The 24,621-nt window shown below is 33.7% G+C and overlaps 1 protein-coding gene across 1 annotated transcript in view; it reads right to left on the bottom strand.

Annotated features, from left to right (window-relative positions):
- Nucleotides 1-5,097: 5,097 nt before the first annotated feature.
- LOC126886680 (inter-alpha-trypsin inhibitor heavy chain H4-like) overlaps nt 5,098-24,621 on the bottom strand; it is a 104,378-nt gene continuing 84,854 nt past the window's right edge. The window contains exons 11-14 of the mRNA XM_050653669.1: nt 22,808-22,861; nt 19,541-19,678; nt 17,078-17,249; nt 5,098-5,240 (exon numbers count right to left, since the gene is read on the bottom strand). Coding sequence (XP_050509626.1) covers nt 5,195-5,240; nt 17,078-17,249; nt 19,541-19,678; nt 22,808-22,861 — 410 coding nt within the window. The 3' untranslated portion in view covers nt 5,098-5,194. The remainder of the gene's footprint in view (nt 5,241-17,077; nt 17,250-19,540; nt 19,679-22,807; nt 22,862-24,621) is intronic.

Here is a 24,621-nt window from a genome sequence, read left to right as displayed (position 1 = left end):
ATAAATGATTTCAATAAAGTCAACAATGGTTGCATAAAATTACTGACAGCCGCAATCGGGCATAAATTGGTAAAGGGAATGAAAGGAATCTACTAAAGTTAGGCAACACAATAGACACTACCGATCTTAGGCCCTCTACGAGTAGTAGAATACACTAAAATGTTCAGAGATGTATTAGGATGGAATGCTAATTCCCGAAATTTAAATATAATAGAGATTTATTTAAATAAGTTTTTAATATAAACATTCTACATTTGTTTGTTTAAAAATTGTTAAACGATAAAAAAATGTTTTAGTCTAGAATAATGGTACTAATATAAAATTTATTAAAAACTTAAAAAAAGTCATCCAAATCGATTATAGAAAAACATCAAAACGTTCTCGAACTAGTCAGATCATCTTCAGTGACATTCTGTGTAGTAATTGAAACTAGCCCATTATTGTTATACAGGGTGTCCCGAAAAGAATGGTCATAAATTATACCACACATTCTGGGGTCAAAAATAGTTTGATTGAACCTAACTTACCTTACTACAAATGTGTTCACAAAAAAATTACAGCCCTTTGAAGTTACAAAATGAAAATCGATTTTTTTCAATATATCGAAAACTATTACAGATTTTTTATTGAAAATGGACATGTATAATTCTTATGTCAGGAACATCTTAAAACAAAATTATAGTGAAATTTGTCCACCCCATAAAAAATTTATGGGGATTTTGTTCCCTTAAACCCCCCCAAACTTTTGTGTACGTTCCAATTAATTCATTATTGTGGTACCATTAGTTCAACACAACGTTTTTAAAACTTTTTTGCCTCTTAGTATTTTTTCGATAAGCCAGTTTTTATTGAGATGCGGCTTCTTTTTCAATATATTTACGTAAAAATTTTATGGGGGTTTTGTTCCTTTAAACCCCCCTAATGTTTGTGTACGTTCCAATTAAACTATTATTGTGGTACCATTAGTTAAACACAGTGTTTTTAAAACTTTTGTCTCTTAGTCTTTTGTTCATAAGTCACCTTTTATCGAGATGTAGCTTCTTTTTCAAAATATACCTAAAAATGTAAATTATAAATAAATTTTCAGATTATTAACAGGTCTCTATAACCGTACTTAACCATATACAAATATGTGGTGGATTCGACAAATATTCAAAATATCTCGATAAACACTGGCTTATCGAAAAAGTACTAAGAGGCAAAAAAGTTTTAAAAATAATGTGTTTAACTAATAGTGCCACAATAATAATTTAATTGGAACGTACACAAAAGTTTGGGGGGGTTTAAGGGAACAAAACCCCCATAAAATTTGTATGGGGTGCACAAATTTTACTTAATTTTTTTTTAAGATATTGCTGTCGTAAAAATGCCACATGTCAATTTTCAATAAAAAATCTCTGAGAGTTTTCGATATATGAAAAAAAATCGATTTTCATTTTGTAACTTCAAAGGGCTGTAACTTTTTTTGTGTGCACTATTGTATATAGGTAAGTGAGGTTCAATCAACCTATTTTTGACCCCAGAATCTGTGGTATAATTTATGACCAATCTTTTCGGGACACCCTGTATAGTCTTCAAAATTACCGCTGGTTCCTAAAAAAACTGATACGACTCTTAGTAAGATTTGATCATGTTGAGCAGTGTATTTGGTTGGTCTGACATTATATTATATTTATTATGACAGACAACTAATAACAAACAAACAAACAACAAACAACTGATTGCATATATGTTAATTCATAAATTGTAATAATTATTAAGGTCTAAATAGAATATTAAGAAATAATATGTATTAATAGAAATATTAAGCTTGTTTTATTGATGCAGTTCTTCTAATCTTCTAATCTAAACCATCTTCAAATTTCGTTACAATTCTTGCTTTTAGTTCTTTGCTAGCATGTGGAGCCATTTTTTGAGGTTGAACAGAATAAGTATCTGACAAATTTTAAGATTTGGCAGTGACAGTGAAAGTATGTAAATAATAAGTATTTATCCTCCAAATACACTGCTCAATTTTCTACAAAATACGTTTTAAGAGTCGTATCAGTTTTTTTGGAACCAGCTGTACATTGTTCTTTAAAAAAATATATACTTTTTTGTAATGCGACACAATGTCGATGTTAATAGATTTTACTATTAGTACTCAAAAGCAGCATGGCTTCCCTGCTCGAAAAACTGAAGGGGTACTTGAAGGGGCGAGTGACACAGACCGAATTCGGTCTGTGTCACTCGCCTTGACAAGTACCCCTTCAGTGTATTATCCCTTCAGTGTTTCGAGCAGCAGGGAAGCCATGCTGCTTTTGAGTACTAAAAGTAAAATCCATTAACGAGTATATATATTTTTTTAAATAACAGTGTAATTTTAAAGACTATATAAAAACCAGTGGGCTATAGTTTAAATTACTACACAGAATCTCACTGAAGATGATCTGGATCTGACCAAATCGTTCTGATGTTTTTCTATAATCCATTTGAATGACTATTTAATAAATTTTTAAACCATTTTACAAACTGAAGTGTTTTTTCTATGTAAGTTTTTTAACTGTGGTACACAGGCAATCACTGGGAGTTTCCCTGTAATTTGTACAAAATTATTAGGGATGGACTCGAACCGAGCCGAGCCGAGCTTTTGACAAGCTATAGCTCGGCTTGAATTTCGAGCTGTAAGTTGAGTTCGTGGCTCGTGTCGGCTCGGCTCCCGCTCGTTCGAGCCTAGCCGAGCTAAGCTCGGCTTGTGACCATCCCTTAAAATTATTGCTTTTGGGTCTTAGAAATAACAAGATTTTCTTATTTTAGTCCATATTAGATACCGGAAGCCAACTCTTTAAATGTCACAATTAATGAAATGAAACAAAAGTGAGATATATCATTTCTTTTGTAATACCTAAATACTGTTTAAATAAATGGATAATCTAAAGAGATAAAAATTTAGTCTTTATTTTCATCTATATACCAAAAGTCCAACAAACACTTAATGGATATCTAAAGATATCCCACTTTTAGGGTGACAGTGAATAAAATTAAGATAGCTATGATGGTAACCAACGTTCTAAAAGGACATGGTAAATGAAGAAGAAGAAGTCCCGGTGGTAGGGTATAGGTAAGTTGCCCCCCTGCAAAACTAGCATAGGCGTCCTTCGGTTTGTTAAATTAGTATTTTGTACAACACCAGCAGAAAAAAATCTCAATGCTCAACCGCCTGCAAGTACATCACTTACAGTCCCGTTATCGCCGGTGCTGTCTTTAGTAGCTTCTTCTGGTCCAATCCTGGACATAGGCATCCCTTTGTGTTTTCCGTATTCGTCTGTCTTGAGCTAACTGCTGAGAGTTTGTTCCTGCCTTTTCTTTAACGTCGTCGATCCATCTTTTTTGCTGCCTTCCTAATTCTTATTTATGCGCTCTTGGTCCCCATTTTATTATTTTCTTGGCCCACTTTTCTTCACTTTCTCTTGCCACATGTCCCAACTATCTGCACTTAGATTTTACGATAGCTTCGATAACATATTTTACTTTGGTTCGTCTTGTTAGATCTTCGACTCGCATATATGATCTCTAAGCTTACATTTATCATAAGTCTGACTATAGCTCTTTGAGTTTATCCAAGTCTATTGAGAGATTGGTTAGGAAGTGTCATGGTCTCCATTCCATAAGTCATGCCAGGAAGGAAACGTCTGTCAAAAACCTTCGTTTTAAATTAACTGGAATTTTTGGATCGTTTATAATAAAGCTTAGTTTACCTATTGCTATCCGAGTCATTCTAATTCTTCTGGTTATTTCTACAGTTTGATTTTGTTTGCCTTGTTTTATTTCATATCCATCTTTTTCTACATTTTCGACGTTCCTATAATCAAGAGTGATATCTAAGTATTCAACTAACATTACCTTGGCTTTATCGTTACTCATTTTTAGTTCTACTCTCTCAGATGTTTGTTTTAGGTCTCTTAACCTTTCTTGTAACTTGTAAACTGTAGTTTCGAATGCAGTTGCTTCTTTTACGACAGGTTATATCATTTTTATATTTAATAAGGCTCTTTGAAACATATACGCATGGTTCACTAAGAGACATCTTCAAGAGCAACCTCCCGACAGCTATGAAACGGAAGACATTTGACCAATGCGTTCTTCCTATTATGACATACGGAGCAGAAACTCTCACACTCACAAAAACAACAGCACTAAAAATGCGAGTGGCACAAAGGCGCATGGAAAGATCGATTCTCGGCGTGATAAAAAAGACAAAATAAGGAACCAAGACTTAGGAAAAGAACAGGTATTACTGATGTCGTTGAACGTATAGCCAAGCTGAAATGGAATTGGGCAGGTCACATAGCGAGACTGAAAGACTCAAGATGGATCAGAAAACTAATTGACTGGCGCCCAAGAGAAGACACACGCAGCAGAGGACGACCACCAACACGCTGGATGGACGACATTAACGGAATATCCAAGAAATGGCAACAAGAAGCACAGAACCGAGAAGAGTGGCGAAGAATGGGAGAGACCTATGTCCAGCAGTGGACAAAAGAGGTTGCATGATGATGACAATTTGAAACATATCTCCTAAAGAAACGTCAAATACCTAATTTATTTCATGTTTATGGCAGCTATTCCCAAAAAATACAAAATATTCAATTGTATATCTGTGTTATGGTAAAGTCTAAAAAATAATAAAATTAGTGTCGATAACGAATCAAGTAATCTGTTAACCCAGGTACTATAATATCCAAAGGGCGACGCTTAGGAAAATATTCCAACAATACATCTCAGATTACCCATCTGAATCGTCATCATTTTTGTACTCTAATACACAGTATGGTATAAAACAAAATGAAAATAAACGGTTCCCTTTTGATTCAAATCGGGTCCTTTGCCATCCCCCGACACGTGTTTCTAGGTTTACCCGTTATCAAGGAGGCTTTGCAAGAAGACCGATCTGAATCAAAACGTCCGTTCTGCTCGGAATAAATGAAATATTTATACCGGAGTATGTTTAGAACGACCTCTAACGGGGAATGATGAAATGATTAAAATGAGTGTGAACAACGAATCGGCAACGTTTATTTTAATTTTAATTTAAAAAAATAATAAATTAAAATATTGCATTAAATTGTTTATTAACCATTGTATTACATTAGAAAGTCATAACTTTCAAGATTTTCTAAATTTGATTAAAAATTAACAAGCAATGACAATTTTAAGCAGCAACTTCATCTTTCTTTGGACAGCAGACTCCAGCGTATCTGAAAAATATGTGTACGTTTAGGCCATTAAAATGTTACATTTTTTAGGCCATACCTTGCATTTGTTAGAGGAGTTAATTTTATTTCTTTAATGTGTAGGTGGTATCAGTAGAAGTTTAAGTTCCAGTTTTTGGGGTCGGAACCCTTGTCCCCCGGCCGCCATCTTGGAAATGGGGTGCAAAGGGGTTTCGCGCTATATCTCGTAAACTACCAACCCTACGGAAAATCTAATTAAACATAAAATGTAGCAAATAAAATTTTATACAATTTTGTTTCTATTACTTTTTATCGTCAAGTGACCAACAAAAAAGATATAATCAAAAATAAGTACAAATTTTTTGACAAGTTTATTTTTGGAGGTTATAACTTTTTTTCAGTTAATTTTAAAATAAAATAGCAGTATATCAAGTTTGTAGAGGGTTTTTCAGCGAACAATTTCCACTATAAGGTTATTTAATTCTATTTATGTATATAGGTTTTACAGCGCTCCAAACTTGCCCAGATTCTCGAATGCTCACAGGGATTCAATAAAAAAAAAAGGTTAGGCTTACTTTTCTATCTTAATAAATATCTTATTCATACAATTTATTATGATTTTAACATTCTTATGCTATTATTAATGTATTTTTGACCTTTCTCCCCACTATAAAACTTATAACCGTAAGCATATATAGAAAAGGGCCAAGAAGTTGTTTGAGGACAAATTCGCCGGTCCAGAAGAAGAATGGCGCCAGCCACCGCAAAATACAAAATTCTTAAGAACAAAAAAACGATTTTTGATATCAAAATTATAAAGTATTATCAAAATTAGCCATCCACCACACCGTGACCTGGATCTCGAAATATAAGCGTTTTTTGGGGTGTGCCGCTTTCCTATGAAGTAACATAACTTTTTCCTATTATACAGGGTGTCCCGAAAAGAATGGTCATAAATTATACCACACATTCTGGGGTCAAAAATAGTTCGATTGAACCTAACTTACCTTAGTACAAATGTGCTCACAAAAAAAGTTACAGCCCTTTGAAGTTACAAAATGAAAATCGATTTTTTTCAATATATCGAAAACTATTAGAGGTTTTTTATTAAAAATGGACATGTATAATTCTTATGTCAGGAACATCTTAAAACAAAATTATAGTGGAATTTGTCCACCCCATAAAAAATTTATGGGGATTTTGTTCCCTTAAACCCCCCCAAACTTTTGTGTACGTTCCAATTAATTCATTATTGTGGTACCATTAGTTAAACACAACGTTTTTAAAACTTTTTTGCCTCTTAGTATTTTTTCGATAAGCCAGTTTTTATTGAGATGCGGCTTCTTTTTCAATATATTTACGTGAAAATTTTATGGGGGTTTTGTTCCTTTAAACCCCCCTAATGTTTGTGTACGTTCCAATTAAACTATTATTGTGATACCATTAGTTAAACACAGTGTTTTTAAAACTTTTGTCTCTGAGTCTTTTGTTCATAAGTCACCTTTTATCGAGATGTAGCTTCTTTTTCAAAATATACCTAAAAATGTAAATTATAAATAAATTTTCAGATTATTAACAGGTCTCTATAACCGTACTTAACCATATACAAATATGTGGTGGATTCGACAAATATTCAAAATATCTCGATAAACACTAGCTTATCGAAAAAGTACTAAGAGGCAAAAAAGTTTTAAAAATAATGTGTTTAACTAATAGTGCCACAATAATAATTTAATTGGAACGTACACAAAAGTTTGGGGGGGTTTAAGGGAACAAAACCCCCATAAAATTTGTATGGGGTGCACAAATTTTACTTAATTTTTTTTTTAAGATATTGCTGTTGTAAAAATGCCACATGTCAATTTTCAATAAAAAATCTCTGAGAGTTTTCGATATATGAAAAAAAATCGATTTTCATTTTGTAATTTCAAAGGGCTGTAACTTTTTTTGTGTGCACTATTGTATATAGGTAAGTGAGGTTCAATCAACCTATTTTTGACCCCAGAATCTGTGGTATAATTTATGACCAATCTTTTCGGGACACCCTGTATATTTTGACTTAAAATTTTCCAAAAAACCTTTTCATGAATCATATTTTATTGGTGTGTTGGTAAAATTATAAACTAAAAAGTTTGTCACTCAACTTTTTTAACTAAACATGAAACTAACGAAATATGGTGACAAAATGTTTAAAAATTAACAACTCCTTTTATAATGTCTATATTTACTAATTATATAAATTATATATATATAATTATAATGACACAGTAAAAGTTTCAAAAGGAAATATTTACAGCGACGAATGATACAGCGAGGTAAATTTGAAAAATCATAAAAATTAATTTTTGGCATTTTTGTATAAAATTTGACTTTTGAACATTTTCCACCAACTCTAGATAAAAATAAACTTCATATTCGGATTCAGCGACCTCGAAAACATAAAGAATGACCAACACTCGTCATTCACCTTAAATTTGATTTTCGTGGTCGGCATAACGTAATTTCAAATTAAAGTATTGTTTTTATTGTATTCCTATGAGAATTAGAGAATCTGGTCAAGTTTGGAGCGCTGTAAAACCTAGATAATAAATAAAATTAAACAACTTTATAGTGAAAAATGTTCATCGAAAAATCCTCTACAAAATAGGTATTATGTTATTTTATTGTGAAATGAACGGAAAAAAAGTTATAACCTCCAAAAGGAAACTTCTTACAAAATTTCCTCTTATTTTTGTTTATAACTTTTTTGTTGGTCACTTGACGATAAAAAGTAATAGACGTAAAATTGTAGAAAATTTAATTTGCTACATTTTATGTGTAATTAAATTTTCTGTAGGGTTGCTAGTTTAGGAGATACAGCGCGAAAGCCCTTTGCATCCCTTTTTCCAATATGGCGGCCGGGGGACAAGGGTAGCGACCCCAAAAACTTGAACTTAAGCTTCTACTGAACCCCCCTACACATTAAAAAAATAAAATTGACTCCTCTAAGAAATGCACACTAAATGTAACATTTCGATGGATTAGTTAAGTTAAAATTACAACTATTAATCTAGACAGGGCCGTCTTAAGCATACACGGCGCCGGATGCAAGACTCATCTTTGCGCCCCCTTTTGTCAGAAGATTATACAGGGTAGCGAGAAAGTATGGAAACACGGTAATTTCTCGGAAACCGCTAAAACGATTTTTATAGATTTTGGTGTGCCATGGTCTTCTAATGTGGCCGATATTATAGTGGTAATTACATTGTTGTGAAATCTTCCGTTTCGTTGGAATTCTAAGAACTTTCTTATTTTAAATAGAACACGCTATATATTTTTGCGTTTTTAAGCATCTAAGAAATACTGATTATTTTTCATGTTATGTTCCCTATACCTAAATGCCATAATTTCGAAGTTATTATGACATTTATTAAAAACAATTTTAAAGAAAATATAAAAAGCAATTTTTCGGTCCGGTTAGCCATTTTTTTAGTTTTTTTGGATCATGGGGAATAAAAAAGGTCTTTTATAATTTCTCTCTAAAGCTAATCGTTTCCGAGTTAGAAACAAAAAACTGAAATAAATCGAAAATATGCCTAAACAACAAAGTGCCTAAATTCAAACTCAAACCTTATTGTATCAGGTACCGATAAGTGATTTGGTCTTATTTCATTCTAAAATATTGTTTTTTTAATTGTTAATGCCAAATATCGCCCGTCCTCTCATATGAGCTTCATTACCGATAAAAAAAATGTTTTATAATAAAACGTGCCAACAATTATTATAGGGAGCCGATAGAAGAAGGTTTGAGCAGAGAACAATAACCACAGAGAAACGACACGCCTTTGATCTTTCGTGGCTAAGCCGACAACAACACTTGAAGCAACCAGAGCGACCATCGAAGCAATAGTCAGTGGGCATATCCCACAATATAAATTCGTAAATAAAATTAAACATTTATCGTTCATTTATGTTGACTTTCAATAAATATAAAATATCTCACCGAGAAAAAAGTTGCGTACAGGGCCGGCTTTTGTTGGCATTCTTTATAATAATGGAATTATTTTTGATTTACAAAAGGTTGCAAATATATCGCACAATGCAAAGTAATGGTGAAAATCATATGGATTGGAACCATAAATGAAAATACCTTTTTGTTTATCCTGATTTTGGCATTGAAAGACCAATAATAAAATATATCTATTTATTACGGTAGGTGTGACATTCACTGCTTGTTTTTGGCTTGGGCTGATACAAGATATAATTTGTTCGTCGAGGTATTTCCTAATAAATTATATTTTTTAATATAGGTTATCGAAAAAAACACAGCCATTGTAACGGCCACGGAAATGTCACAAACTCTGAAAGTTCCAATTCTCTTTGGGTGACAAATGTTCGTGATCGATAACAAGAAACTTTATGTTGAAATTGAATGAGAATATTGTTCTTGTCTTGGAAACGTATCAAAAGTATATTTTTCCTTTAAAGTCGAATATCGGAGCAAACGAATAAAAACCCAAGAAGTACTGTAAGAGTATATTTCTATAAATATAAATATGCAACAATCTAAACAATAATAAAAAAAGTCTTATACGAATCGTTACAATTACACCGATTTGTAACATTACATACACTACATACATTCAGTATTATTGTAAATCCAAGATGTCCACTGCTATAAAATGGCGGATTACATATTTTTTCACAACTACTTCAATATGGGTATCAAATGAAAGGGCTTGACTATTAATAAAGAGTTCATTATAGAAAATCCAAAAGGGCCGCCAAAAAAAAAACAGAGTTTCATTCGTACAGCCGGTATACAATGAAAATTTACCTGTTTAGCAATAATATGATTACAGCGGTATTGTTTAAGAATCAAGCTACAACATATTAAGAAATCACTTAAATCGGCCAACAGGTTTAGGAAATACGAGATATCAAAAATGACCAAATTTTTACATGGACTGATTTCTGTGCACGCAAGTTTATTTCTCCCTCGCTTTTTTGCGGCACTCCCCATCGGCTCGTGCCAACAAACTTCTGCGCTCGTGAGAAATATGTGTTTTTTCTCACTTGTTGTACAATATACTATTTTTAACTGAAATGTACACAAACCTAAAACGATAATCTTTTTTGGTGGTTCTTGAATATCTTCACCGTGGTCAATTATATTGCTTATATTGCATGGAAATATTGTAGGTACTGCGTCAGGAACTAATGTTTTTCTTGTATTTCCTTTTAAAATAAGCTTGTCTTCAAAGTGCAGTTCACAAATCCTATAACTATTATATAGTGAATCCATTTTAAATAGCAAATCTTGTCTGTTACAAGCTTTTATCCATGCTTGGGCACTACAAATGTTAAACAAAGAATTTATAGATTTTTTAGATAGAAAGATATTTTTAAATTTTATGGACTATATATGGACTCTGATATATCTTTGGAGCAGAAGTATGAAGACATTTTACATTTAATTCTCTCCATGTTTCATAATTTGACAATTTTTCTTGAAGTTGAATTTTATCTCTGTATTTTAAATAATAGTAATAATAATAGTTTTAATATTTTAAATAGCTCTAAGCAGTAGGTACAAATATGGCCGAACGTCAAGAACCTAAAGCTTGTCACGCACGGGGACCTATACTATAATATTCAGTGATAAGTGCGCTAATACCCGAAAAAATAACGCAAAAAACGGAAAACATAATACGTTGTGCAATAAAACACAAGACTACAATATAATATCGATGTATCCACCTTTGTACCTTTGCATCCACAAAAGACATGTTAAACTACAAAATCGTCTATTTTCTTTGTTTCTAAAGATATCAGGTACATTCAAAAAACAAAATGTTAACAAAACATATGACTACAATACGATTTAGATGTATACTCCGATCGATATATTTAATCTTTGTTATATTTAACGAATTAAAAGTTGGCAATATTTTTGTATACTGCACTGCAGAAGGTAGATAAGTATTTAATTTTTTCATAATTTAATGTAAGTTTGTTAATTTGCAACCGTGTTTTTGCAATTTTGAAGTCTTGTTCTGCTATAATTTTAAGATTTTCAAAATTATCGCCCCAATTATGTCTCCAACAATTTTTAGTTTGAATAGTATTTTTTTGCGTCGTTTAAATCAGATCAGAAATTGTGTATATAGAACTCTTTATATATTTTTATTTCATAAAAATAGGATATCTTGGAATGCGATGACACCCGGACAACATCTGTTTTGACCTGGTTGGCCCTTTGCAGACTTGCGTCTGTTATGAAATACATGCACTGACACCAAATTTATTATTTTTTGAAATATCCGTTGCTTGGCAGAACGAAGTTTAGTTTTTTTATGCATTACTTAGGGGTAATGTATACAAGAAAATGAATCACTTTCGTCATGATTTATTATCAATAATATTTAATCAAGTCAAATTAAGACTATTAGAAACCTAATAACTAATATGTATAAATTACAAAGCAATAACAATTACCTGTTATTATTTTTAGGAAATCTAAATAAACTTATTCCTCTTCCTGTCGCAGAGGAACATCCGTGAACCACACACGAGTAACCAGACATTTTAACTATTATGTATAATTATTATATAAATGCTCAAACAAACTTGTTAAGTCGAGTACTTACCATACACGCCTACGGACTATCGTAAAACAACCAGAGCGACAGAATTAGCTGGACTTAGCATGTGTTGGGAACACTTAAAGCAACCAGGTTCGCGCATGCGTCTACAAAAACAGTACACGTTTTAAGTACGGTCGTGACGCTTCTCTGTGGTTATTGTTCTCTGGTTTGAGCTTGAATTTTGGTACTTCGTAATTTTAAAAGTTATTTTTTTTTACTTGTGTTTTTGAACTTTTAAAATCGTCATTTTTAAATTTTTTCAGTTTTAAATTGTTTATAACTCAGAAACGATTAACTTTAGAAAAAAATTACAAAAACCTTTTTTTATTCTCAATGATCCGAAGAACCTAAAAAATGTCTAATGGGGCTGAAAAAATTGATTTCTATAATTTCTTTAAATTTTTTTAAATAAATATGGCAATAACTCCGAAATTATGGCATTTAGGTATAAGGAATATAACATAAAATAATTACACTTCTATAAAAAAGAACTTTTTTTATAATAAAACCTTTTTATTATTTATAGGAAAGAATATAAAATAATTTAACGATAAACGATTTAACGATAACATGATTAAAATTCCAAAAATTACACTCTAATAAAAAAGTACTTTTTATAATATCACGGTTTGGTTATTGTACATATAGGACACAACATGTTTGGAAAGAATAATTAACTTATAAAATATGAATTTTTAGTAGGTGTATTACTTGTTATTTCTAATTATGATTCCAAAAATTACACTAGTATAAAATAGTATTTTTTATAACACCACGGTTGTTTAAAATGGTATATATAATTTTAAGTATATAAACTTTTAATTATTTAAAAATGAATAATCATTTTCAATTTCGTTGCAAAACGAAAATACAGCCGAACCATATTCTAGTCCAATCAGAGAGTGAAGCAAGCACCTCCACCGGTTTCGAAACTTATTAGTCTCTCATCAGGAGGCACATATGCTGCTCTCCCTGATTCCCTCATCTTCCTTAGTCTCAGCATCCATATGGCTTGAAAATTGTAGAAGCCTCGGAGGTGTTACCAGAGAAGGTTCTCATTGTTTTCAGCCTGGTGGGATGTAGAATAGCACTATGTTGTTTTATATGCCATTAGTGTGAAAACTTAGTCTTTTTTTAATTATTTATTAAAACAATTTAAAAAATATACGCAACAGCCGGGTTCCAACTGGGGACCTCTCGATCTGCAGTCTAATGCCACTGAGGCACCATCAATTTGTAGGTATCGATTTATTAACGTACTTTAAAATATCATTGCATTAGTCACATTTTTAAAATAGTTTGAAATTAAAAAAAATCGATTTATCCATACAGTGTGATTGGTCAGTGGGGTAAAGCTTTGTAGATCCATTATAAGTAATAGATAGTAATAAAAGTTAATAACAAAAATTGTAACCAACTTTGATTACAGATTGATAATCAGTAATCGTAAATTGTAAGTTTTAGACAATTATTCAGTCATGGCTTACTTAAAATTTGGAAAGATTTAGACTCGTAATTATTAATATCTAATTTTGCTCTGAAAAATGAAAATATCTCTAAAACTAATAAATTTACACATAGGGAATGTTATACAAAAATTATAGTATTGTAATGGTACTTTTCGATAATGATATAAAATACAGGGTGTTCTATTTAAAATTACTAAGAAAATAATGTACTTGTGTTTTGACTCACCCTGTATTTAACATAAAGAAAATTAGCAAAACAACCATTTACGAAAATTTTGACAATAAATAAAAAAATATGACGTCAACAAACCATTGACCTTGTGCTTGCTTTTACTTATACAGGTAGTTAAACTTGTTACGATTTTCATATAAAATTGGTTATAACTTTGTAAATACCCCGTATAACATACCAAACATTTATATTTTTGTAATCGAAAAGTTACGAAGATTTCGAATATAAAATAAAATGCAGGGTATTCTATTTAAAAAAAAACATAAGTTTGGTCTGCCACTATGTTATCGAACACCCTGTAACATTCTAACTAATTTTGTAATATGAAGCTCAAAGTTCGCTACAATTTTTGTTATTAAGTTTTATCGCTATATACGGATTTATAACGGATCTACGGAGCTTCACCCCACTAATTTTTAATCACTCTGTATAATAGCAGTAAAATATTGCATTGTTAGCTAGTTCTAAGCTATCCTGAAAATTTCAGATGTCTAGGTAGCCTAGAACTATTTTTAAAGTGGATTACAAAATTTGCGGAGTCCGTGACACCAACCAACCCAAGTATATAAAAAGGTTTTAAAATAATCAGTATTTCTTAGGGACTTCAAAACGCAAAAAATATTCAGGGTGTACCATTTAAAATAAGACAGTTCATTAGATTTCCAGAAAAAAGGAAGATTTGACAACAATTCTTGTATGTAATGTGTTCTGATAGCGTATTATGAAAATTGGAAGTACATTCTAATAATTTTAAAAAGTTATCCTATTCATGCAACCTTTGACTGGTTCCTCTTAATGGTAAATTTTTTCGTGCTAAAAATGTTATTACATACTTCGATAATTCTTTCTAAAACCACCGTCAACCTTTTTCTTTCGCGTCTAACTGCTGAATTGACAGAGTCTACTGTATGACTTTCTATTTAGTAAGTCTTTTTTTAGATCTACATATTTTTTTACAGAAATTAAGTGGCTACCCTTCTCTCGTGTCCAGGGGCGTCAGTTGACAGGGCCGAAATTTCGGGGTCATTTGACCCCGAAAATGACTGAAATTTACAAAAAATACATCAATTTTATTACTATAGTATTATATAATGTATTGTATATGATGCTTGACTCCCCAATCAACATTTCAAATGACGCCCTTGCTCGTGTCGTTCTAAAAACGTAATAAACGTCTTTCTTGTCTCAAACGTAATGAAAAAAATAGGTTTTCGAAAATCAGCATTTATATTTTGCTATTATAGGCGTCGCTAAAAGTGGGATACATTACATAGCTCCCCAACGGCAATTATAATTTTATCAGCAGAATCGGATACACTGATAATTTTTACAAGATGGTGATTCATTGTTACTCGACATTCAATATTGGTCAAAGCAGTGAACGCGTCACCTTTTTGAAATTATTGTCGGAATAAACTAAATGGGTTTCATATTACATTTGCGTATTGTAGGTGTAGTAAGCATTAATAGCCTTTGTAAAAAATACCGAAAGTGCACTTGTATGCTTTTATTATTTTTTAGGTTTTTTAAGAACAAAAAGCGCAATTTTGAGTTTAGCAAATGTTCGGTTTGCGCCCCTTGGACTTAACGCCCGGGTGCCTCGCACCCCTTGTACCCCCGAGTTAAGACGGCCCTGAATCTAGATTTATTGCTTGTAAATGGAATGGAATATCATTATTACTTTTGTTCCATTGCCTAGGCCTGGATAGATAGATATATTCAATGAGGTGACTTTTAGACCAGAGCATTTAGCAGAAAATAAATCCATTTTTAAATGCAGCCCCTAGAGACTTGCAACTTTTACATTGTGTTCAGGATTATGTCAGGAAAATAGTATAACACAGAAAAATGGGTGGAAATGCATAGTTGCAATGAGTAAAATGCATCCAAAAGTGCATAAACATGTCAGAATAACCATATTAAGGACCAGGTATTTGTTACTCGGGGTTTTTTGGGGTCGCTGAAGACGAATACACCATCAGAATCGACTACTGGTGCCCAGGTTCACTGCTAAGAAATCAAAGGTCATCAATGATGATTGAAGGTTAACTTCAATCATCTGAAGTTTCAAAGGTTTTCGGCACTAAATGGATGCAAAATGATTACTCGAGAGTTTTTGGGGTCGCAGAACAAGAATATGCCATCAGAACCGACCAGCGGTACACCTGGTGCCCAAAAACTCTCCAAATTCCAGAAGATAACATGCTTTAGTAGTGTCATTGGGTAGCAGGTGGTCCGGAAGATCAGTTCTAATGTCATATTCGTGTTCATTAACTCCAAAAACCAATCGTGTAATCTGTTTGCATCAATTTAGTGGCGAAATCCCTCGAAACTTCAGAAGATGACGTGACTCTAGACACTAGGTGCTCCGTGTATCGATTTAATGCCGAAGATTCTCTTAACTCCAGAAGATGGCGTGCCTTAGCACTAACACTGGGCACAAGGTGCTCCGGGGGTCGGTCTGATGGCGTATTCATGTTCAGCGACTCCAAAAACCTCCAAGTAATCTGTTTGCATTAATTTAGTGCTGATAACCATCTAACTTCCAGATGACGTGCCTTAACAGTGATCCTGGGCACAAGGTGCTCTGGAGGTCGGTTCCGATGACGTATTCGTCTTTTCAGGGACCCCAAAAACCCCCGAGTAACAAAATCTGGTTCTTAATACACTTATTTTGACATGTTCATGCACTTTGGATGAATTTTATGCATTATAAAATGCAACTATGCATTTCCACCCATTTTTCTATAGTAGACTTTTTTCCTGACATCATCCTGAACACAATACATAAAGTTTCAAGTCTCTCTGCATTTAAAAATCGATCTATTCCAGTGCTTTTAGTGCTAAATGCCCTGGTTTATTTTGACCTATTCCACTGCGACCTTTGGCCGTCTAGTTCTAGATTACATTCTCTAGTCTGATCTTTAAGGTGTAATAACTTCGCGACTGAACCTTCCATGTAGCTCTTTGCTGGTGGTTTTTCTTCGCCCAGTGCAAAGAACTGCAAATACCCACCTAAACTTTAAGCAGACAGGATTTCTCTCACCGGCCATGGTTCGGTCCAGGAGCTGTAGAGCTGTACCTGTATCTACAAATAGTGCGTAACATCTTTACTCGCCTACGTCATAAAAGAAATATCATATAAGAATAATGACAACAATCGAAATAAAAGTATTAACCATTACCAAGGAAGTAACCTTCATGGATAAAAGCAGAAACCAGGATATTAGGAAGGAACTGCAAGTACTAACGGTGGTGAGATTGCTCAGAGCTCGTAAGTGATTTTGAAGAGATTATGTTGACAGAATATAAAATATAAAGAGGGAAATATAATAAATCGGTTAAGACACAGAAACTTAACACATATCGTCTATACAGATCATTAAAAAAGTAGTACGAGAGTTAAACGAATCTCAGATTCGCCGAGATACTTATTTTTTTACTTTCGGCGAAAGTATTTCTAACTTCCTTTTGTGATAATAATGTATTTACCGTAATATACTAACCAAAATTAAATTAACTAAAATAACTTACTCTTTCGGCATGGCACAGGAGAAGGTCTTGTATACGTCGAAATTAGTCAGTTGTGGGAATACTTGAGGACAATCTTTAATAAGAGAGCAAACACCTTCTTTGCCTTCGGGTGTTTTTGGACAGGTTTCAGAGGGAGTAATTTGTAATGAATCTTCACCAAGTTTTAATTTACCTGTAAGGAAGACCATGAGGATATTAAACCAGGCAAATGGCTGTAGTAATATACAAAAACTCAAGTAGGTACCTATTTGTTGGATATACCTACAGCAATTGTCATATCCAACATTGCATCTTTAGATTCTCCGTAGGATTACCTTCTTCGTCTTCTTTTTATGTAGACATGAGTTTCCAGTAAGTTGTAATTCCATCGTTTTAGTGGTCTTCCCACTAATCTGCTTCGTATTAGGGAACAGTCTTGTAACGTTACAAATGTCTCATCTTTGCTTTTGTTTTTAAATAATTATTTTATTTTCTTTTCTTTAATATTTCATTAATATTTATCTTCTGTATTCGTTTTAACTTATTTTCCCGTTAAAAACCTGTTTGGCGCCATCTTGCACTATCCTCTATTTCCTATCTATCTTTTCATCTGATATCTCAGTCATCATACTGAACGTACTTGATTATTTGGCAAAGGCTCATTTTGGTTTTTATTTCTTGATGTTTGATATGCATTTTATCTTCTAGTTTTTTGGAAATAAAATCAACCTTTCTCCCTTCGGGAGCTTCAAGCCTTCATCACCGGTGATGCCACTACAAGGCAGGACATAATGGATGGATGTATCGCAACTAGACTGCAGCGACCAACACCACCAGTAAACTATAACTGCACTGACCTAAAGCCTACCATCGAGCCCAGGTCGAGAGAAGTCAACAGCTCTACCATTCGACATCAAGAAGTTACCATCGAACCAATAAGCCATAAGTATAATCCAAGAATTGTTAGCTTTTAGCAAGACCCAGGCAACCAAGTGACGTCAAAAACGTCGAGGAAACGTCAGTTTTGGTTGAATATATACACGTGTTTGAAGATTACGTCGTATAAACGTATTTTGTAGGTGATGTAGGTGAAACAAATAGGGTAGGTGACTAGCGTCATCTGGCAGTTGAAAGATGAAGTTTTTCAATCCTAATGGCAACATTAATAATATTGAAAATATTACTAATGAATTAAATATTGAAAATATTATTAATGTTGCCATTAGGATTGAAATCAATATTATTAATGTTGCCATCAGGATTGAAAAACTTCATCTTTCAACTGCCAGATGACGCTAGTCACCTACCCTATTTGTTTCAGTTGTAATGTGTGGGAAAAGCTCTCGGGAAAAGGAAAAGGAAAAGCTCGTATTCTAATTAAAAAGTAAGATTGTTTTGCCTTCGCATTGCAACTGAATAAAAATGGTATACATTTTTATTTTATAGTCGAATTACTCCGTAGAGTAACTAGGTGCATTTTCCGTTGGAACTTTACCAAGCTGCAGACGGGGGATGTGAATTGCATAGTGTAGAATTCTTTCCCTTTGTCTTCACTGCAGCATCCATTTGGCTTGCAAATTGTAGAAGCCTTGGCGGTGTCACCAGGAAAGTGTACCAATAAGTTTTTCAATTTAAAAATCTTTTAGTAATATTTTTAATATTTTAAATATTATTAATGTTGCCATTAGGATTGAAAAACTTCATCTTTTATTTTCATTCAATTTCCATCGGCTTCTGGAATCATAGTCTATACGAAAAGAGCTTTTATATTACCAAGTTATTTAATTATTGATAAACAATTACGTATCCAAAATTTTAGTTGAAAATTATAGATTTTGTTGGAAGAACCCGCATTTTCCAAAATTTAATTACGGTGAATTTTTATTTGGGTGTTTTTGGTGTAAAGTTAAGCAAAAAAAGTAAAGTTTTGGAGCAAAAATTGAAAAAAAACATCATTTTTGGGCGCCATTTTGTTTATAAAAAAAGTAGCACACTATCTGCGGACTTTGCATAGATATATTATTAATATAGAGAATCATAAGATTCGATTCCAGTAATAAAATTGCTGGTAAATAACTTTTCCTTGTATTTTGCTAATTAGCCCAGAGTACTAGTTATAAAATATCACCGCATTATGATATCATCCGGGTCCTTACAGCTCGGTCGTGCTATATTAAGTGGTTCTTATCGCTTTTATTTAGGTAAGAATATCTTTCCAATTTTTTCTCTCAAATCTTCAGACAGCGAAAGTCATCCCAATGTTTCGTTCATCGATTGAACTCGTATGGGGGTACAATGTCCAAACAAGAATTGGTTTTAGTTGGTAGGCGACTGGTCAGGGGTGCATGCGACGCATATAATCCATACTTTGGATGCTATGTTCTAGCATGTGTTCATTTCCGGATCTAATCCAACAGTACTAGGGATATTTTCCCTAGTCGGTTTAGAACCTTTCCACCTAAATCCTAAAAAAACTTTACTTGCCTGATGGTAGGGATAATGTTTTGTTTTCACTTAAAGCGGCCGACAACCATTTTAGACGTTCATCTAGTTCTGAGCTTGTAGCTGTTTCAGTGAACGTTGCTGGTGTGGGTGTATCCGGCTTAACCTCGTCGTATGAAACTGTGTGAATAACAAAACAACATTAAAAAACATATCTATGTGCTTACAGTACTGAGGAAAAAAAATGAACTATCTTGTCAAATAGGGATAAACATATACAATGATGAGTGCGCTAATAACCGGCAAAATAACACGAAAGACGGAGAACATAATACGTTGTGATATAAAAAGCGATGAAACTAGTAGAGGAGGGAAATTGTCGATAGATACCTATAACTTTACATTATATTGATAGTTTTCCACCTTTAGACGTAGTCAAACTCTCAAAAGAATTTTATAAAATTCTCCGGTTACAGTGGCAGGGGTCAAACTTCGTCTCCGATGCGTGGGAAACCATCAATATAATGTAAATTTATAGGCTTCTATTGATAATTGCCCACCTCTACGACTTTCATCACTTTTTATTTCAGAACATATTATGCTTTCCATCTTTTGCGTTATGTTGCCGGTTATTAGCACACTCATCGTCATCACTGAGATACATATACAGTGATGAGCGCGCTAATAACCGACAAAATAACGCAAAAGATCGAAACCATAATACAGTGTGAAATAAAAAGAAATGAACTAGTAGAGGTGGAAATTATCGATATAAACGTATAAATTATGCATTACATAGTTTTCCACGTTTAGACGCCTGTGACAGGAGTATTTTATAAAATTCTCCTGTCACAGTGACAGTTGTCCAGGCGCGGATCCAAGGGGGTCAATGGGGTTAATTGCCCCCTCCTTGAGACTATCAATCAATATTCATTCCACTTCCCAAAAAAGCCAACGCTAGAAAATGTGAAGAACATAGATTAATTAGTTTGATGAGCCATGTACTTAAAGTACTCCTTACTATCATTCACTCGCGCATATACACCAAATTAGAAGAACAGCTGAGTGAAGTTCAATTTGGATTCAGATCAGGACTCGGAACGAGGGAAGCACTTTTCAGCTTGCAAGTTCTAATACAGAGAGCCAGGGATGTCAATTGCGATGTGTATGCATGTTTCATAGATTTCGAGAAGGCGTTTGATAAAGTCCCACATGGAAAACTAATCGATATCCTAAAAACATCAGGACTCGATGGTAAGGATATAAGACTCGTTTCAAACTTATATCTCCAACAAAGAGCAACAGTTCGATTCGAAAATGAACTCTCTGAAATCTTCACGGTTGAAAAAGGAGTAAGACAGGCTTGCATACTGTCACCAACATTATTTAACATATACTCTGAAAACATATTTGGAGAGGCCTTGGACGAATCAGAAGATGGTATTGCAGTAAATGGACAACTTATAAATAATATTAGATATGCAGACGATACAGTATTGCTGGCAGATAGTGCGCAGGGGCTCCAAAGGACCATGGATAATGTTGTAGAAGCATGTAACAAATACGGCCTAAAACTAAACTGTAAGAAGACAAAAATAATGATCATTAGTAAAAACACCAACATAAACGCCCAAATTACAGTAAACAATACATCCCTAGAGAGAGTACAGAAAATATGCTACCTGAGCTGCAACATTAAGGATACTTGGGATCATAGCTACGAAATAAAAACTCCTATTGAAAAAGCCAGAAGATCTTTTAACAGTCTTAAGAAAATTCTCTCCAACTTGTCTTTAAGTATCAATATACGCATAAGAATTCTTAGATGTTACGTCTTTAGTGTCCTCCTATACGGAGTTGAAAGCTGGAGCCTGACAGAAGATGCCATAAAACGGTTAGAGGCGTTTGAAATGTGGTGCTACCGACGTATGTTGAGGGTCTCATATATACACCACACAACTAATATAACTATTCTCCAGAGGCTAGGAAAAGACAACGAAATAATTAACACCGTAAAGAACAGAAAATTGGCTTACTTCGGCCACATTATGCGTAATGAAAAATACCAACTGCTGCAGTTGATTCTACAAGGCAAGATTGAGGGCAGGAGAGGCCCTGGACGTAGACGTATATCCTGGCTGGCCAATCTTAGGAAGTGGACTGGTCTAACGTCAACTGATCTATTTCGAGCTGCCGTAAATAGAATAAGACGGCTCAATGTGGTCCCTAACATATCCAGAAGATAGGCACTTTTAGAAGAAGAGACTTCGCCTGGTGTCGCCTTTTTTTAAGAGATAATTACGATTGAAAATAAATAGTGAGATTTGTGTCCTGTTGACAACTGAATAACGGAATGAAACATAACACAGAATTCCTTCTCCAAAGTACGTGTTCTCGGTCTTACTGTATGGTGTCGAGTCTTGGACTGTGAATAAAATCGATCTACTTACCTAAATCGCCTTGAGACTTTCGAAATGTGGTTCTATAGAAGAATTTTAAAAGTTTCTTGGGTGAAGAAGATTCGAAACTCCACAATACTAGAACGTCTTAGCAAGACTACTGAGGTTATAGAAGGCATCAAGACGAGAAAAGTGGAGTATTTTGGACATGTTATGAGAAGTTTCAAATATAGGTTGCTACAAAATATTATGCAAATAAAAATAGAAGGCAAACACAGTCCAGGACGAAAAAGCACTTCGTGGTTGATTTAGGGTGGCAGTAAATAAAATTAAGATAGCTATGATAGTAACCAACCTTCTGAAAGGACATGGTACATGAGGTAAAATAAAGTAACAGCCCATACCGAAAAAGAATCCTGCGTACGCGAGTGACGAGAAATTTTTTATTTCATTGCCCCCTCCTTGCAAGGTTGCTGGATCCGCCCTTGCAGCTGTCATACTCCTCCGATACGTCTAAAGGTGGGAAACTATGTAACTAAATGTTAATCTATACGTTTATATCGATAATTTCCACCTCTACAAGTTTCATCTATTTTTACTTCACTATATAGTGATAAGCGCGCTAATAACCGGCAGAATAACTCAAAAGATGGAAAACATAATACGTTGTGAAATAAAAAGGGATGAAACTAGTAGAGGTGTAAAATTATTGATAGGAACCTATAAAACATCACATTACACATTTTCTCACTTTTAGACACCTTTGACAGAAGAATTTTATAAAATTCTAGCAAATCGACTTCAAAAGCTATTGTGCAATACTTCATTAATTTTAAATAGGGCACAGTTCAAAAACTACATTATATATCATTTTAAAAAATATTTTTTAACAAACTATTTTCAACCTCACCTCTATCCGGAAGACCAACTTGAAATCGAGATTTAGTCCTACTTCTAGCGCGACCTAAAATAAAGTATAAATTCGTTAATATAAATTTAATAACATCACATATCAGAACACATCAGAACCGCCCCCTAGTGCTCCTACTGTCCAAAAATCCTCCAAACTCCAGAAGATAACTGCCTTAGCAGTGACCTTGGGCACAACGTGGTCGGGGGTCAGTTTTGATGGCGTATTCGTATTCAGCGACCCCAAAAACCACCTAGTAATCTATTTGCATGTATACCGAAAACCTTCGAAACTCCAGAAGATGACGTCCTTAGCAGTGATCGTGGGCACCAAGTGCTCCGGGAGTCGGTTCTGATGGCGTATTCGTGTTCAGCAACCCAAAATCCCCCTGTAATCTGTTTGCATCAGTTTAGTGCCGAAATCACTCGAAACTCCAGACGATGACGTGCCCCTAGACACCAGGTGTTCCGGGTGTCGTTATGATGGTATATTCATTTTCAGCAACCCCAAAACCCCCGAGAAATCTATTTGTATCAATTTAATTCCGAAAACCCTCGAAATTCCAGAAGATCTTAGTCGTAATCTGACGCGCTTTTTTTAACGAGTTTTTTTAAGAACAAGTTTTGTTTACGGACTGCCCCCAATGCACGCCCCTGTATTAAGAGTTCATATATGGTAGGGGTACATTAGCAGGGTACATGAGTTCTGCACATGTGATTTTCTGACGCGCTTGAGTAACGCGCAAAATCCCCGCTACCAATATAAACATAACATTCAATTCAATATCACTATTATGATTTGTTTTTTCCCACTGTTTATCATATTATTTTTGATCAAGGAATCAAATTTTTTTGTGTAACATTTGTTTATAAACAAAATATATAAGTAGGATTCGTTAAAGACAATCGTATTAAAAGTCCGTGTGATGTTTAACAGTTTGAATTAATAAAATAGATAACTAAATTATAGATACTATTAAATTGACGAAATGTAAAAGTGTTTGTGTAATTGCGACCAAAATTTACGTGTTCTTATAAAAAGAAATGTATTGGGAAATAATTGCGTTTAATCAATATTATAACCGGCTTGTCATAATATTCGTCTTAAAGCGTCTCTTTACGTCTTAATGCGTCTTTTTCTATTCTCCCAAAGAACACGTCCGTCTAGATCCTGATGTTAAAATCGACTGCCTATCGAACCCCCACGCTAAATAAAATTCTCTTACAGCTAATCTCCCTCTTCTCATGGTTTAATTCGCTTTTGTGCGAACTAACCTATTAAAATTTGTTTAAAGGGCCCTGCTTGTTATTTTTATGTATCTTAAGGACGATTGAAAATAAACACAATCTTCTAACCGCCATCCGTCGATTGGTTCCACCCATCTGTCCACACATTTGTCACTGTGGGCGTCGACGGACGCTCGTTTCGTGTTTGTAATAATAATTAAAGAAAAAATATAGGGGAGGTCGGGTACAACTGTAACAATTTTTACTTGGAATTTTTTATTTAAAAATGGGTTCCATATAAGTGGGATATAAACATAGAGGACTATAGGTTGAACATTTGACTTCAATTTCCAAATTTATCTTGTAAGTTTTATTGATTAGGTAACTATAAAAATGCATAATTTTAACTAACAACAAATCTGTTACATCTGTACCTATTCAAGGGACAATTGTAACACATAAAGGGGACAAATGTAACAATGTCAAAATAATGGAATTTTATCCAACTTATTCCCAAAATAAATATTTATAAACAGGTGTCTTGTACACACATAAAGAATTAAATATTATATAAAGACCTACTAGGTA

This window comes from Diabrotica virgifera, chromosome 6, assembly GCF_917563875.1.
Source record: "Diabrotica virgifera virgifera chromosome 6, PGI_DIABVI_V3a".
Taxonomy (NCBI): Eukaryota; Metazoa; Arthropoda; class Insecta; order Coleoptera; family Chrysomelidae; genus Diabrotica; species Diabrotica virgifera.
Note: the sequence above shows the minus strand (reverse complement) of the source record. Positions and strands in the feature narration are given on the sequence as shown.